This window comes from Gossypium hirsutum, chromosome D12 (genome assembly GCF_007990345.1).
Source record: "Gossypium hirsutum isolate 1008001.06 chromosome D12, Gossypium_hirsutum_v2.1, whole genome shotgun sequence".
Taxonomy (NCBI): Eukaryota; Viridiplantae; Streptophyta; class Magnoliopsida; order Malvales; family Malvaceae; genus Gossypium; species Gossypium hirsutum.
Window position 1 is genome coordinate 63,078,160 of NC_053448.1, and position 14,229 is coordinate 63,092,388.

At 35.7% G+C, this 14,229-nt stretch overlaps 2 protein-coding genes across 4 annotated transcripts; one reads left to right on the top strand and one right to left on the bottom strand.

The window, feature by feature from the left end:
* Window positions 1-330: 330 nt before the first annotated feature.
* On the bottom strand, window positions 331-6,158 carry LOC107939799 (uncharacterized). Of its 3 annotated transcripts, none has more exons than XM_016873181.2 (6): window positions 4,677-6,158; window positions 2,929-3,924; window positions 2,320-2,545; window positions 1,406-1,548; window positions 645-1,067; window positions 331-503 (listed from the first exon to the last, which is right to left on the bottom strand). In XM_016873181.2, the coding sequence occupies exons 1-5, from the start codon at window positions 5,982-5,984 to the stop codon at window positions 756-758; spliced, it is 2,985 nt and encodes a 994-aa protein (XP_016728670.2). In that variant the 5' UTR covers window positions 5,985-6,158; the 3' UTR covers window positions 331-503; window positions 645-755. The 3 variants fall into 3 exon arrangements, with proteins under 3 accessions (XP_016728670.2, XP_016728669.2, XP_016728668.2); XM_016873180.2 differs by having other exon boundaries at window positions 331-506; XM_016873179.2 differs by having other exon boundaries at window positions 331-537.
* A 1,454-nt stretch (window positions 6,159-7,612) lies between these two features.
* Window positions 7,613-13,836, top strand: LOC107939806 (U3 small nucleolar ribonucleoprotein protein MPP10). Its single transcript, XM_016873189.2, has 13 exons — window positions 7,613-8,450; window positions 8,533-8,588; window positions 9,214-9,325; window positions 9,709-9,819; window positions 9,912-10,049; window positions 11,672-11,740; window positions 11,852-11,893; window positions 12,102-12,170; window positions 12,304-12,375; window positions 12,462-12,515; window positions 12,612-12,753; window positions 13,108-13,173; window positions 13,527-13,836. Exons 1-13 carry the CDS (start codon window positions 7,719-7,721, stop codon window positions 13,538-13,540), a joined length of 1,677 nt encoding a protein of 558 aa, XP_016728678.1. The 5' UTR covers window positions 7,613-7,718; the 3' UTR covers window positions 13,541-13,836.
* The last annotated feature ends 393 nt before the right edge of the window (window positions 13,837-14,229 follow it).

Here is a 14,229-nt window from a genome sequence, read left to right on the forward strand (position 1 = left end):
CATGGTTTCACTTTGTGGATGCGCTCACTTTAGGCAAAGCAACACAGAGCAAAGAGGATTATTATCCTATCTCATATTAACGGAGTTTAATTTGGACTGTAATTTCTTTAAAAGACATTTATAGAGGAGGCAGCTTTCAGTTTCAGAGCACAGACCATGTGAGGAACAGCCAATGCTATGTTGGGTACAATGCTGTCTGCTTCAAGGACTCAGGCAATAATGTCTGTTTCAGAGCACAGCTGTTGTCCCTCTCAATTTTTACCCTGCTCCCTATATGCACATTCTTCAATTCCATTAAGGGGAAAAAAATGAAATTTACTTTTTGCTCCCTTTGATCCAATTATAACCAAATTGATACCTTCACACTTCACAGTTGCTAAACAAAATTTACAACTTTAAAAATATCACCTCTGGCAAGTTTCAGCCAGCTGGTAAATCTATGATGGCCATTGAGACAGCTTTATTTGTGTATGTTTCATTACAGGGGACTGGCTAGTCAGCAACTGCTGCAACAATAGAGGCTTCCATTTAATACAACTGAAAGGAGATCAAGTAAATGGTAATTAAGGACATAAATAGGAAGTTAGTGCATCTATTGATAACAGAAGCACAAAATGTCAGAGTAAAGGCATTACGGATCTCACCTTATATTGATATCAATTAGTTCTGATTGTCTAGATGATAGAAACCAAGGTCAAACAAATGAAGTCTCAGTCATGAAATCAAATTATGTACATAGCATACAACATATGCGATCACAAATAATTGCTTGGCATTGAACCCATTAAAATGGTATTTTCATTGTCCTTGTGCTCCATCTCTTCTTGCTTTGTCTTTGAAAATAGTCTAGATAAGAAACCCCCAGGCAACAACTCTGAGCTTGACCTCTTCCCTAACAAGTCCAATGCTCCATTTGCCCCAAAACTCAAACCACAGATTTGACTATTTGAACATCTCATAGCCTCGTCTGCTCTAAGTACTGCCCCACAAGGACAGTTTGCAATCGCTTTAAAGCAATGCTTATGGAAAACTGATCCACAGGATATACACTTTTCAATCTCACCTTCCTGTTAAATACTTATTACTGTCAGATCGTAGCAACGAAAAAGGACCAACGATACACAATTTTCACCTTTCTCAAGCAATATATACATGAATAGCAAAATATGCTACATTTTTTCTTTGCAAGAATTACCAGCGAGCATGTATATAATAAGTAATGCTCAGTATCAAAATTTAAGGCATTATTAACAGCCAAAAGAAACTATAAAGAGCATCATGTAGTAGGTGCTCATGAAATGATCAATGCCAAGGGTTATACGAAAAAAGTTGAAGGAAAAATTCATCTAGGAGCAACTGATTAGCTAGACAGTAAACAGCAATAACCAATGGCATGTATACTGACCTGAAAAGGAAATATGAGAGATGATGGGTCAATACAAGAGTGGCGAGCGCTGCAGGGGACTCCCACATCACAACATATGAGGCATTGCTCTATGATATGCTCCTGGATTTTCTTTGATACAGTTTCCACCATAACAGGAAGAGCTGACATGAAATTGACACATTTACTTCAAAGTCAAATCAACATGGGAGGAGAAAGCTGAAAGAATGAAAGGGAATACTGGAAAAAGAATTAAATTCAAATCCTATGTTGCAATGTAAAAATAAAATAAAACCGAATGCAAATAGATTTAAAAAAAGGAACAAAAGATCCAAAGTGGAAGTCTTGTCTTATTTCCCAGGTAATACAGAAAACATATTATCTAATGACTTTGCTCTCATTCTCAGATAGACAGACATGGATTACTTTGAAAACCTTAACAATCAAAAACTTCAAAATTGTGTCATTTGTAGTCTGTGCATGTTTGATGGATTTGCAGGTCAGTCTCCCGAAAAGTGGCATTCTGCCTGCCTTTTCTAAAAAGGAGAGATTATTGGATGTATTAATTTTTTAGATGATCGTGACCTTTTCATGATTAGGTTGTTATAAAGTCCAGCCTAACAAGGTTTTAAGCTTTATAAATTATCTCCAATAAGCACCAACTGGCTAACCCAACTACCATCACAATCATATGTCAGAGAGAGAGAGAGAGAGAGAGAGAGTACATTAATCTTAAAGGAAAATTAATAAAATGCTCATAAACAGCTCTGGCAGCAGTTTGCTTATCTTCCATTCTGAACCCAAGATTTATAATGCAAAATAACAACATAAGCAACAAAGCCCTTAGAAAACAAGTTAACCACTAATATATTTAAAGCTGAAAATGTGATAAAGGATCTGCCACTAAATTCAAATGCCTGTGATCAGAAGCTAACCTGCAAAAGCTCCTTTGGAAAGATCAATGAGATCTCTAAGTGCAAAAAAATCATTGCTTTCAAGAAGATATCTTCGAGACCCAAGTCCTTTGTTAATTGACATACGAAATGGACAGTGAACATACGGAAGCATCTTTCCTATTTTTTTCCTGATGCCCATAACATGGTTCAGAGCTGGAACCTTTGAAAATAGGAAAGGATTAACAGCACTGACACAAAGCATGGGCTGCAAAAGAAAGGGAAAAAGGCATTTAAAACACATGGCTTAACCTTTAAGTAAACATCTGTGAAATTCAAATGTTACTTGAAGAAATTTTCATTAAGTGCATACATAAATCTTAATATATATATAAACATGCACTGTACAACAGATTTCTATTGGAATATAATGAACATCTAAGTTGCTCATTCGGTGATCCTTATCTTTAAATCTTGTGAAAGTCTTAAGAGGGAGTAAGTCAATTGTTTCTGTAAGGAGGAGTAAAGATATATACCAGAATACCACTAATTTCCATACTGTAAGGGCATACATAAAAAAATACCAAGTCCGGGTTACCTTTAACATACAATTCACCTATACCTATATTCTAACATGTCCCAAGTCATTACCTGGTCATGTATAGAATCCAGATATGATTTAGCCAATTGAGAAACTGGATATCGAGTAAAATCCCAATGATGCAACACTCTTGCTGGTAAGACTGCCATCTCATTTGTGTGACAGGAAGAACAAAACAACTGGCCGGTGTATTCACAAAGTCTAGGCTTTCCCCATCCAAAAGATTGGACAAAATCTCGCAGTAGAGTCATTCCTTCATCAAAATGTTTGTGGCATCCAGCACAAGTGTAATGTTGAGTTTCTAACAGCTGTTTCATTGATTTTGGTGCTCGAATTTCAACAATAAGCGATATAGTCTTCCCTAAAGGAGAAATATTTTCTGTGCCTTGCCCTCTTGAAAAATATGTACTCTGAGACAAATGGATATTTGATGGAGGGATGCCAGGAAATGCATCTTGAGGTGACAAAAACCAAATCAATGCACCGGGAGGGTTAGAAGAGAACCTAGAACATATGATGGAACGTAGGCATTCTTGAATAAGAACACTTCTTTCAGCAATAACATTGGGAGACGCATTCCCAAATAACTTTCTAGATTCTGTTTCTACGGATGACCAGGGAGGAGGAAGATTCCAACCTTGTTCAGAGAATATTGATTTCAAGCGACGATAGAGAGTACAGAAATCACGGTATCTGCGTTCGACCTCCCACTGGTCATCGCCACACCACACTCTTATCTTATATACAGTGTATTCCTTTACCCCAACCAATCTTTCACTAAGTGAGACATTTCCTTTCTTCTGCTTTGCGCCCACCACTTCAACACCATCTATTCTCAGTATACGTGCAGAGCGCAGGTAAGCATCGTCTGCATCTGACGTAGAAGGATTTGACCCTCCATCTTGTAGAGGAAGCGGTAACCGTGGTTGGATAATCCTATTACCCTGAGAAAACATGGCTCCAGGAGAGTCAACAGACTCAAGCAAAATTTCTTCCATGTCATGGACTACCTCGTCATAAAATTCATTAAGCTCAACATTCTTCATCTGCAAGATGAAGTGGATGAACAAAGAAAAATATCAGCAGCTTAAAGTGTAATTTAAGTGAGCTGGAGCTCCAAAGGTTGGCAACCGCTTAAATACATAAAACAGTTGATCATCACAAGACACAAACTGAAAAGGGTGATGTATTGATTTTGAAAATAAACCATCACATACGGGACTCACACAATGGCTAGGGATTAAAACTATGGAAGAAAAGATGGAAGTTTTATTGATCTAATGGTTAAGCTACAAAGTAGGAAAGTGGCTATGGATCCTAATCATTGGATTAACTTCCCACCCTTCCTACCAAGCAAAGCCTTAAGGAACTTATTTCTAACTCCACCACACAAATGACAACTCTGTAGTAAGTCAGTACACTTAATAAAGGTGAATATAACACAAAATATTAGACAATGGAAAACTATGGTATAAATGAGAGTTAGTTACTGCTGCAGCTCATCTTTGAACCTTTCAGCAGTTCCTCGCAAATTACTCCCCCAACCAAGTTCAGGCATCATCTTGTTTCTTGACCAAAGTATCCAGCCAACCAGTAGTTCAATAAGATAGAGAAAAGAAACAAGCTTCTCCAGCCAGACCAAAATGATTTTAGTCTAAGTTAGTATTTGTTCAGTTCACTAGCAATGTATAAACGCATGCAGCCAACAGTTGAAATCCATAAGCATATAATAAATCGTAAATAATCCAAACTGATAAGGATACTAGAGGCTAAAGAAGAAAATTTACAAGTGACTGACCTCAACCACTCCAGGATGTTCTTCAAATTCATCTGGTGGCACAGGAAGACTCTTGAATGTAGTGCTCACTTTACTTTCACTTGTAGATGCGGGTGAATCTGGTTTGCAATCGTTGTAAAGCTCTGCATTTGTTTTTTGAGGATAGTAGACTGGATGGACACAATCATCAAGGGCATCCAATTCTGCTTCATACTTATCGATTTCCAGTCTTTCAGATAATTTACTCTCATCAAAAACAATGAATTCCCTGGCTTCAGAAGATTGATGCTGCCTTACCCTGTCAGAATCTACAACATTCAATCCTACCTCGACGGGAGCTTTTTCTACAGGGGGATCCGGGTCCATTGCAAAGACATCAGTAACAGAACAAGTTTCTAGATACCCCATGTCATCATCAGCATCACGGAGTTGATTTTTAGCAACAGCAATATCTTTCACATATTTCTCTCCGTCACAAATCCTTGAAGAACTGACTGCATTGACCGAATAACATTTTGCCTCTTCTACTGTATCTTCAGCCACAGGAATGTCTTTTACTTCTAGAAATTCGGATTCACCTGAACTCGGACCAATAGCCATTGCACCGAAAGTATTAAACTCCTCTTGCAATTCATCCGAACCTTGAAAACTTTTCCTTGCGACGGAGGCATCTAGCATGAAAGCTGCCAGATCACCCATGCCCGCTTCTAGCTCAAAATCATCCCAATCATTAGCACCAAACGCCACAGACGAATTAATCCCCAAAGGATTCTCGATCATATTCTTATTGTCATCATCTTCTTTCTTCCTGTAATAAGGATTATTGCTAAACTCGTCTTCATTCGTCCCATAGTTAGACATCGAATCTTCCCCTTCAGAATGCTCATATCTTGATGAATTCCCATCTTCCTCCCTTAAATCCATGTCCAAACATGAAGAGCTACCTTCTTCAACACTTTTAACATTAAGAAAGCTCCTTCCTTCTTCGGTTCTGTCCTTCCGAAACTCAATTCTCCGATTAGGTGGAACTTTTAGGTTCCCGTCCAAACTGAAATTCTCAAAATCATCACCTAATGCAAAACCACTAAAACTCTTCGCTGACCCGAACTCAGATTCTCCGAAACAATCATTGAATGTAGCTATTGAACTGGGCGTTCCGAGGGCGGAGTTGGCGCTGCAATAACGATCGAGTTGGGATTCTCCACAAGATGAGTAGTGCGGCGACGAAGCCGTGGAGGCGCCGTCCGATCTCGAATGGGATAAATCGAGAGGATCGGAAGAGGCGACTTGGGCGAGGTTGTTCTCGCGAGTCCCCTCTTCATTAATCATTTGATGAATGGAAGTGGAGAAAATTAATCAAACGAATCCACAGATAGATTAATAATCAGCTGAAAATGAAACTGATAGAAGGGTGTTAGGGTTTGATAGTATTCAATTTACACTATGTTCGGAGAAAAAATATGAAGGAAAGAGAGAAGGAAGTTTACGAAAGGAAATGATGTATCTGTAATTTTTTTGGATAATTAAAATTTATAAATGAAGTAATTTTTGTAAATTTTGGATGATTAGATTGTGTAAAGTAGAAAAAATAATTGTTTATAATAATTTTTCAAAATAAAAAATTATTTTTTATATTTTCTAAAAAAACTGTAAAAATGGAGTATTTCAAGAAAAATAAGAATATTCAATTCATTTACTTATTTTTGCTTAAAAAAAGTTTTGTTTTTGGATGAATTGTACTTAAGTTTACTCAATTATTAGTAAATTTATATTTTAGTTACACAACTTCAAAAAGTTATAAGATGGTTACTGAACTATTCAAAAGTTTTCATTTAAGTTAATAAACTATTAAAATCATTGTTGTATGGCTTTCTTTATTCGCTCTACTTGCGCTAATTGAAAGTTTCTCATGAAACAACTTTTGAGAGTCACAAATTTATTAATCAAAATTTAAATAATTTTCTTCTTCGATCTTTAACATTGAGTGTACTTTAATCTAAGTATGTTATTCTAGCAATTTATTAGTTGGAGTTCACTATCTAGATTTAAAGAAAGAATACAACAGTTTAATAACTTAAATAAAAACTTTTAAATAATTCAATTACTTAAATAATTTTTTAAATAATTTAATAATTATTTTGTAATTTTTAAAGTTTAATAATAAAAACAAAGATGTTTTTGTGAGATAAAAGGTCAGAGAAATTTGGTGGTGGTCTCATTATTCTGAAACCAAAAATGTGCATGCTGATTGTAGATGAGGATGGGTTATTTCACCGCATTGGTTATTCAGCTATATTAAAAATAAATAAATAATTACTATTATATAATTAGTAAGAGTTGTCATTAAAACATCAACACAGTCGGGGAAACTTGAAGAACCCCCCCCCCCCCCAAAATAAATCATCCCACTCATTTGTAGCCAGCCAAGCAATAAAAAGACCATTCCAGACCAAACTTTTACTTTGTTTACGCCTCAACATTACTTGCTAAGCCCAACTATGATTTTGATGAACCTGAGCTTCTACAATATCACAGCCTCTAAGCACTCCATACATTTTGCAATATATCCAAATGGCCAACACTCAACCCTCCTTCAGACTTGGGTAGTTCCCATTGCTGAACCCTCCTTTCCTTTCCATAAGAAGGAATTGCAAAGCCGAATTACAGATGGAATCAACACAACCCTATACTAAAAGTTTTGTAGACCCAATTTTACATATTACAGCAGTTGCAACCTACCAGTCTGAGCTCACCGATTTGACATAATAAATACTAAATTGATATTATACCCTTTTTAAACTTGACACGTCATCTTCCCGTTACAAAGTTAACGGTGGTTAACGAAAATGGACCAAAAAAGACACGTTCGATTAGTTTGATGGCCATTTTGTAATATTTTATACTTGGGTGACCAAAAATGAAACATAAGCATAGTTGAGTTACTTGCTGTGTAGTTTTACCCTTTGTAATTGATGCCAATTTCAAAAATACTTAACAAAGCTCGGCTACTCTTCTTCTCGCCGCCAATAAAATCCTAAACCCTAACAAAAAGAAGCTAACAGTATGATTCCTTCGGCAATGGCGAATTCGACCGAAACAGCCGTGGAATCTCTGCACCATATCAAGTCAACAGAGCCACCGGAATGGCTCGTGCCTAAACAGGAGCTCTCGCAAGCGGTTCGAGCGGCCTCGAAGCTTCTGTTTTCTAGCCTGAAACCGCATTGTCCAAAGTCTACATTTGATCAACTTCTGACCGAAGGGTTCGACGCGGAGCAGATATGGCAACAGATTGACCTCCAATCACAACCGCTACTGTCCTCCCTCCGCCGCGAGGTCAAGAAGTTTGAGAAACACCCGGAGGAGATTTCCAAGTTCAAGGATGGTGGTGTAGGAGGAGGAGAGAAGAAGAAGGTTCTAGAACAAATCGAGACTGACAATGTTGTTAATGATGACGATGACGAAGACGATGATGATATGGATATGGACGAAGATGAAGATGATGAGGAAGAGGAGGATGAAGAGGGGGAGGAAGAGGAGAAAGAGAGAGGAACGGAAGAAGAGAGTGAGAATGAAGGAGAAGAAAAGGGTGGCATAGAGGATAAATTTTTGAAAATCAAGGAATTGCAAGAGTATTTGGAGGAGGATGAAGCTAGGGAATTTGGCTTGAAGAAGAAGAAAACAAAGGCGGAATCTAAGAAGGAAGAAGAAGACACAGAAGAAGAAGGTGATGACGATGAAGATGAAAATGAAGGAAGTGTGGATGACGATGATGAGGCACAGGAGGAGGAAGATGGGGTAAGAGCAACTGTCCTTTCTCCATTTGGCTGTTGTTTGATATTTTTGTTTATTAGAATTTAATGCAGTTCATATTATGCAGCTCGGGCTCTTTGATGGGAATGATGAAGAGGATGAAGATGACTTGGAAAATGCCAGGTTCTAATTTGTGAATTATATTTGCGTGTTTGTGTGTAATTTGACTGTTTGTTAACTTTACTCGTTTTCTTCTCCGTTCTTACTTATTATTGAAGTGAAAGTTTACAGCATCTAAGAACCGAATCTAGTTATTTCTAAATTTTTCTAACAATAGGAATGCTTCACTCTTAATGCTTCACCATAAATGATTCTATTACAACCTATATAATGGTGTTGGTATTGCAGCGTGAGAATATCTGTTGTAAGACAACACTGCTTATTTTATGACCTCTGCTATTATAGTTGACGGTGTTATTACTTGCAATTTCTTAGTTGCCCTTTAGTTTATGAGTATGTAATGTGTTTATTTTTTAGGTTACGCACCTCTCTTTATATTTGGGATTTCCTCATAGTAGGATGATGAACAAAAGGTCCATCTATCACCTCTCTTTTACCCTGATGGGATATGATTCTTCCTTAATGAAGTTTGGTTTTGGTTGCTTTCAAATTCTCTAGCGTTTCTTTTCCTTTGCAGTTATTTTATGCTAAGATCGTTTATATATTCTCACTAGCATCTTTTAAAATTTAGACCATCAGTAGACCTTTTATTTCCCCTTCTTAAACACTGTGCCCTTGTTATACTCAGATATGAAGATTTTTTCAGTAGAAAAAAGAACAAGAGTTCCAAGGAGAAAGCCAAATCTAGAGACATGTTGGAAGAAGATTCAGGATCAGATGATGAACAAGATGTGGATAAGGTAGTTGGAAACCTGGTTTTGTAGTCACTTGATGTCTCTAATTTGAAAATATATAATGAAATTTTATACACAGTATGGATAACTACAACTTGTCACAGCTGCTTTGATGGTTTAAGAGGGAAATAGTTGAAGTGAAAATAGCTAGAGAGAAAAGCTGGTGAAAGGAAAAAGAAGTTACATAACAATAAGGGTTTTTTCCCTCCATTATATATTTGCTATTACTCTTTTTTTTCCTTCCCTTTTTTGGATAATTTCACTAAATTGATGTTACTGGCTTGATTAGTCATGAAATCAAGCATATAATAGACATCTATAACTTCAATCAATAATATTGCATATATTGACTTTATGAGACTATGTTTCTGTTTTCCCCTCTTTTACAGAGAAAGAATGGCCCTTCTAAGCATGAAAAAGAACTTGACAAACTTAGATCTAAAATAGAGGAAATGGAGAAGGCCAACTTGGATCCAAAAGTTTGGACAATGCGTGGAGAGGTAAGTTTTTCATATAAGCTGTCGTGGTATTATTTAGTACATGCCCTTTTGGACAAGAATAAGATTATTTATACTAAGATTTTTAATAACAGGTAACTGCAGCACAAAGGCAAAAGAATAGTGCATTAGAAGTTGATTTAGATTTTGAGCACAATGTCAGGCCTGCCCCTGTAATCACAGAGGAGGTTACTGCATCACTTGAAGATTTGATTAAGACTAGGATCAGTGAGGTAAGCTTCTTCCCCAACTGCTAGGATTTGAAACTTGTTCTTTACTAATTTAATCTACTTAATACAGATGTTTTCATCACAATGTTTCTTGTGAATTGTGAAATGTCTGTACTTTTCTCTAAAAACTGCAGCACTGCCTGCCTTTCTCTTTCCTTTATCTGTTCAACATTTATACAGCCTAGTTTGTTTAGTACTTGAAGAGGTTCCAATTGGACTGGTTGAACTTGAAAACTTGGAAATAAGCAGCCTATTCAGTTATCAAGTCAAGATTGTAGATACTTGATTTTGATTCCTAATATATAATCTCTGAAAATAGATCAATATGTTGTTTTATAGGAAATTATGTTTCCATGTCTATGTGAAGGTGATTTTAAATAGTTAGCGACAGTGTTTCTCTAAATATTTCTTCATTGAAGATTGTTTCACTGAGGGTTGCTTTACTGAAAATTGCTTCATTGAAGCTCTTGTTAAAGAAATCTCCTTGATTTAACACCTCTCTTTTCTGAAAAGCTCTGTCATAAAAGAACTCTTTAGTAAAATCTTCATTAAGCTAAAAAAGTGAAAATAGCTCATTAGGGTATTTCTCTATTTGGTTATCCCCAAGAGCTTGGCTTTGTGGATAAGATATGATGATAGTTAAGAGATCTCCTAACATTTCTATGAAGTGCTTCTCCTTTTCTTAATATTTCTTCATTGAAGATTGTTTCACTGAGGGTTGCTTTACTGAAAATTGCTTCATTGAAGCTCTTGTTGAAGAAATCTCCTTGATTTAACACCTCTCTTTTCTGAAAAGCTCTGTCATAAAAGAACTCTTTAGTAAAATCTTCATTAAGCTAAAAAAGTGAAAATAGCTCATTAGGGTATTTCTCTATTTGGTTATCCCCAAGAGCTTGGCTTTGTGGATAAGATATGATGATAGTTAAGAGATCTCTTAACATTTCTATGAAGTGCTTCTCCTTTTCTTTTAGTTGATTCCTACTCTATTATAGTACTTGTTGGTTATGGCTGACACATCAGTGTCATTGTGAAATGACATTGGGATTGACACAGACGTAATATGTGTTTAACACAGGATTGGAAATGCGGACACAGCCTTGTGCCTAGCTAAGATAGCTGTGTCTGGAGAAAGGGGGGCACGATCCTGTGGCATTGGACAAATTAGAGCATTACTTTCTTTTAATTATGAGCCCAAATATTGATAAGTGAAGCTTTTTTAGTCTTATTGCTATCGAGATTGTGTGATAAATGTAGCATTACTTTCTTTTAATTATTAGCCCAAATTTTGATAGCTGTTCATATTTTTTAAAATTAGTAGTAAAAGATGAATTTGATAAATGAAGCATTTTTAGTCTGATTGCTATCGAGATTGTGTTGGGCAGTCTTCGTTAGGTGTGACTTCCATCTAACCCTACATGTGATGCTTAGATTTTTCTTCTTGATTGTGTGATGCGGCCAAGGAACCTTATGTCTCAAGTGTTTTTCCCCTTTCTGTTTCCATATCTTTTTATCCTTTTTTTCCTTTTTTTCCTTATTTTCTTTAAAGGTTCAATTAGTGTTATAATCCTTAGTTTCCTAAGCAGTTCTGTATTAGTGTTAACAAAATTTAATATGATTTTATTCAGGGCTTGTTTGATGATGTTCAAAAGGCTCGAACTTCATCATCCAAAGCGCCAAGAGAAATCAAAGAGCTGGTAAGTTGTATTCATCATTAATATGTTCTTTTGAAGGTTCTCATGGCTCTTCTCTTTTTTAATTAATAAAGGAAACTAATTATTTCTAGCTGTATGTTTGTATTATTGCAGGATGAGAGCAAGAGCAAGAAGGGTCTTGCTGAAGTTTATGAGGTTTATATGCTACGTGATTTCATATTACCATTAAATGTTGTACTAGATTAAACATCCTCTCCAATCACCCTACTGCACTTGTGTATTTCTCATCCATGTACCAGCTTTTATAGATGCTCAGCTCAAGAATCATGAGTGACAAATCCAAGTTGGGATATTTTATTCTTTTTCTTCTATTTAATTGCAAAAACTGTATACTCCTTTGCAGGAAGAATTTGTCCAGAAAACAGATCCAGCCTCTGCCCCGTTGACCTTCTCAGATGAACTAAAGAAAGAGGTAAATATTATATGGATTTGTTTTTCTTTTGATACCCTAGTCCTACAGCATTCTAGTCAAGAATGCACCTTTATATTAGTTTTTGATATTCATACATCTAACATGTTTCGTTTTTTTTATCTTCTTTTACCAGGCCAGTATGCTGTTCAAGAAACTTTGCTTGAAGTTGGATGCTCTTTCTCATTTTCATTTTACACCAAAACCTGTATGCTTCTCATTTGGTTTCCCAATGGCTAAATACAGTAAAAATCAGTTTGCTGTAGTGTCTATATGGTGTCTTGATTTCTGTAGGTTGTTGAGGACATGTCTATACAAACAAATGTCCCTGCCCTTGCCATGGAAGAGGTACAAACTTTTCCCAATTATTTTCTAAGAATCTTGGTCTTGTCATGGTTTGACAATTTCTGACATGCATGCGTTATGATAATATTCCTTGATCAGGTTGCACCTATGGCTGTCTCAGATGCAACTATGCTGGCTCCTGAGGAAGTTTTTTCTGGTAAAGGTGACATTAAAGAAGAAGCAGAACTGACAAAGGCAGAGAGAAAGAGGAGGAGGGCTAACAAGAAAAGGAAGTTTAAGGGTAAGGAAATTTAATTTTCTTGGAGAAGGAAAAAATAATAAATGGAATTTAGGAATGTTTAGATTCCCTTGCTTTGTAATTTAAAAAATCTGTTGACAAAGAATATAGGAAAGATGTTGGCAAAGAAGCCTTTCCTGCATATGATTTAATGCGCTACCTCACTAGCATATATTTTTTAATGAATAATCACTACCATGCATTTATTTATTGAAAGTAAACCTGCGATGATTATGATGAGACTTAGATTTGGTAATGGAACAATGATTGGGTGCTAGCTTTCTAGCCATTGAGTTTTATTTATTCATTTCATGAAGTTTTATGGTTTATGATTAAGTTTTGTCACCTTGATTACAGCTGAAGCAGCTAAAAGGATGGGTAAAAAGGCACGACAGATGACAACCGTAGGCAACAATGACGAAGGTTTGTATTGTATTCCTATTCTACCTGCTATTGTTGGTGGTAGTTAAAAGTACCATGAGACTTTTATACTAGGAATCGGATTGCATTTTGCTCCCTTTAATAAGAAATGGGCGAACTAGTCCCTGTACATTAGATCAAAGAGCAAACTGATTTTATTTGTTAAAAATTGCATCCTTTTCTTCAATTAAAGTTGGTCCTTGTATGTTAGAATAAGGTATACGATGTAACGTATAGGGATTAATTTGTCTATTTTTTTAGTAAAGGGGGCAAAATGTAATATACTCTTAATACAGGGGCTTTCATGATACTTTTTCTGTTGGCTAAGTAAATTGGTTAATTTATGGTACGTGCAGGCAGGGAAGGATAGTTTGTGACCTAGTTTTGGTGAAGCGGGGGAAATGGCATATTCTAAAGAGGGAAAGACAAAGCATGCATCCATGCATACTCAATGTTACTCTTTATCTCTGTCTAGCTTTTGCAAGCTTAGAGCAAGCCAAACAATGAGACAGAGGTGGAATCAAATCTGGGATTTTAGTTCCTAAGAATATAATTAATATTGGTTACAAGTTTTGGTAGATAATGTTTAATGTTTACACTGACAGACAATAATAACATTTGCTATTGTATGAGCCAATTCAAGTGTTATTAATTGCTTTTTCACTACGTATTCTCTCACTTTGTACAAAAAGAAAAGATTTTGCAACGTGACGATATAAAGAGTTACTGTTAGAAAAGACTTGGAAACATTCAATATGAAATATCATATCAATGTGGAACATGATTTCCAACTTCTTGATTTGTTTTATTAATATATTAATGATCACGAGTCACACGCATGGATAAGTTTAAAATATTAAAACTCCAGTGCAATTTTATATGACATTTTTATTTTATTCAATTTTCATAAGCTAACATCAGTATTGATATTATATAATCTTACGTGATATAATTATATAAATATATATAGTTAAATTAAAATTAAATTAAAATTAAAGTTTAATGTGTATAATTATATATAATTATAATTCATGTATTAAATTAGGTATTAAAATAAAA

What these genes read in the sequence shown, in the direction of transcription:
- LOC107939799 (XM_016873181.2), bottom strand. Translation starts at nt 5,984, where the DNA reads ATGATTAATGAAGAGGGGACTCGCGAGAACAACCTCGCCCAAGTCGCC. An exon ending in TGGATTCTATACATGACCAG is followed by an intron (nt 2,546 to 2,928) that starts GTAATGACTTGG and finishes TTTCTTTTGCAG; the next exon opens with CCCATGCTTTGTGTCAGTGC. An exon ending in TTCCAAAGGAGCTTTTGCAG is followed by an intron (nt 1,549 to 2,319) that starts GTTAGCTTCTGA and finishes ATTTCATGTCAG; the next exon opens with CTCTTCCTGTTATGGTGGAA.
- LOC107939806 (XM_016873189.2), top strand. Translation starts at nt 7,719, where the DNA reads ATGATTCCTTCGGCAATGGCGAATTCGACCGAAACAGCCGTGGAATCT. An exon ending in TTAAGACTAGGATCAGTGAG is followed by an intron (nt 10,050 to 11,671) that starts GTAAGCTTCTTC and finishes GATTTTATTCAG; the next exon opens with GGCTTGTTTGATGATGTTCA. An exon ending in CTGCCCTTGCCATGGAAGAG is followed by an intron (nt 12,516 to 12,611) that starts GTACAAACTTTT and finishes TTCCTTGATCAG; the next exon opens with GTTGCACCTATGGCTGTCTC.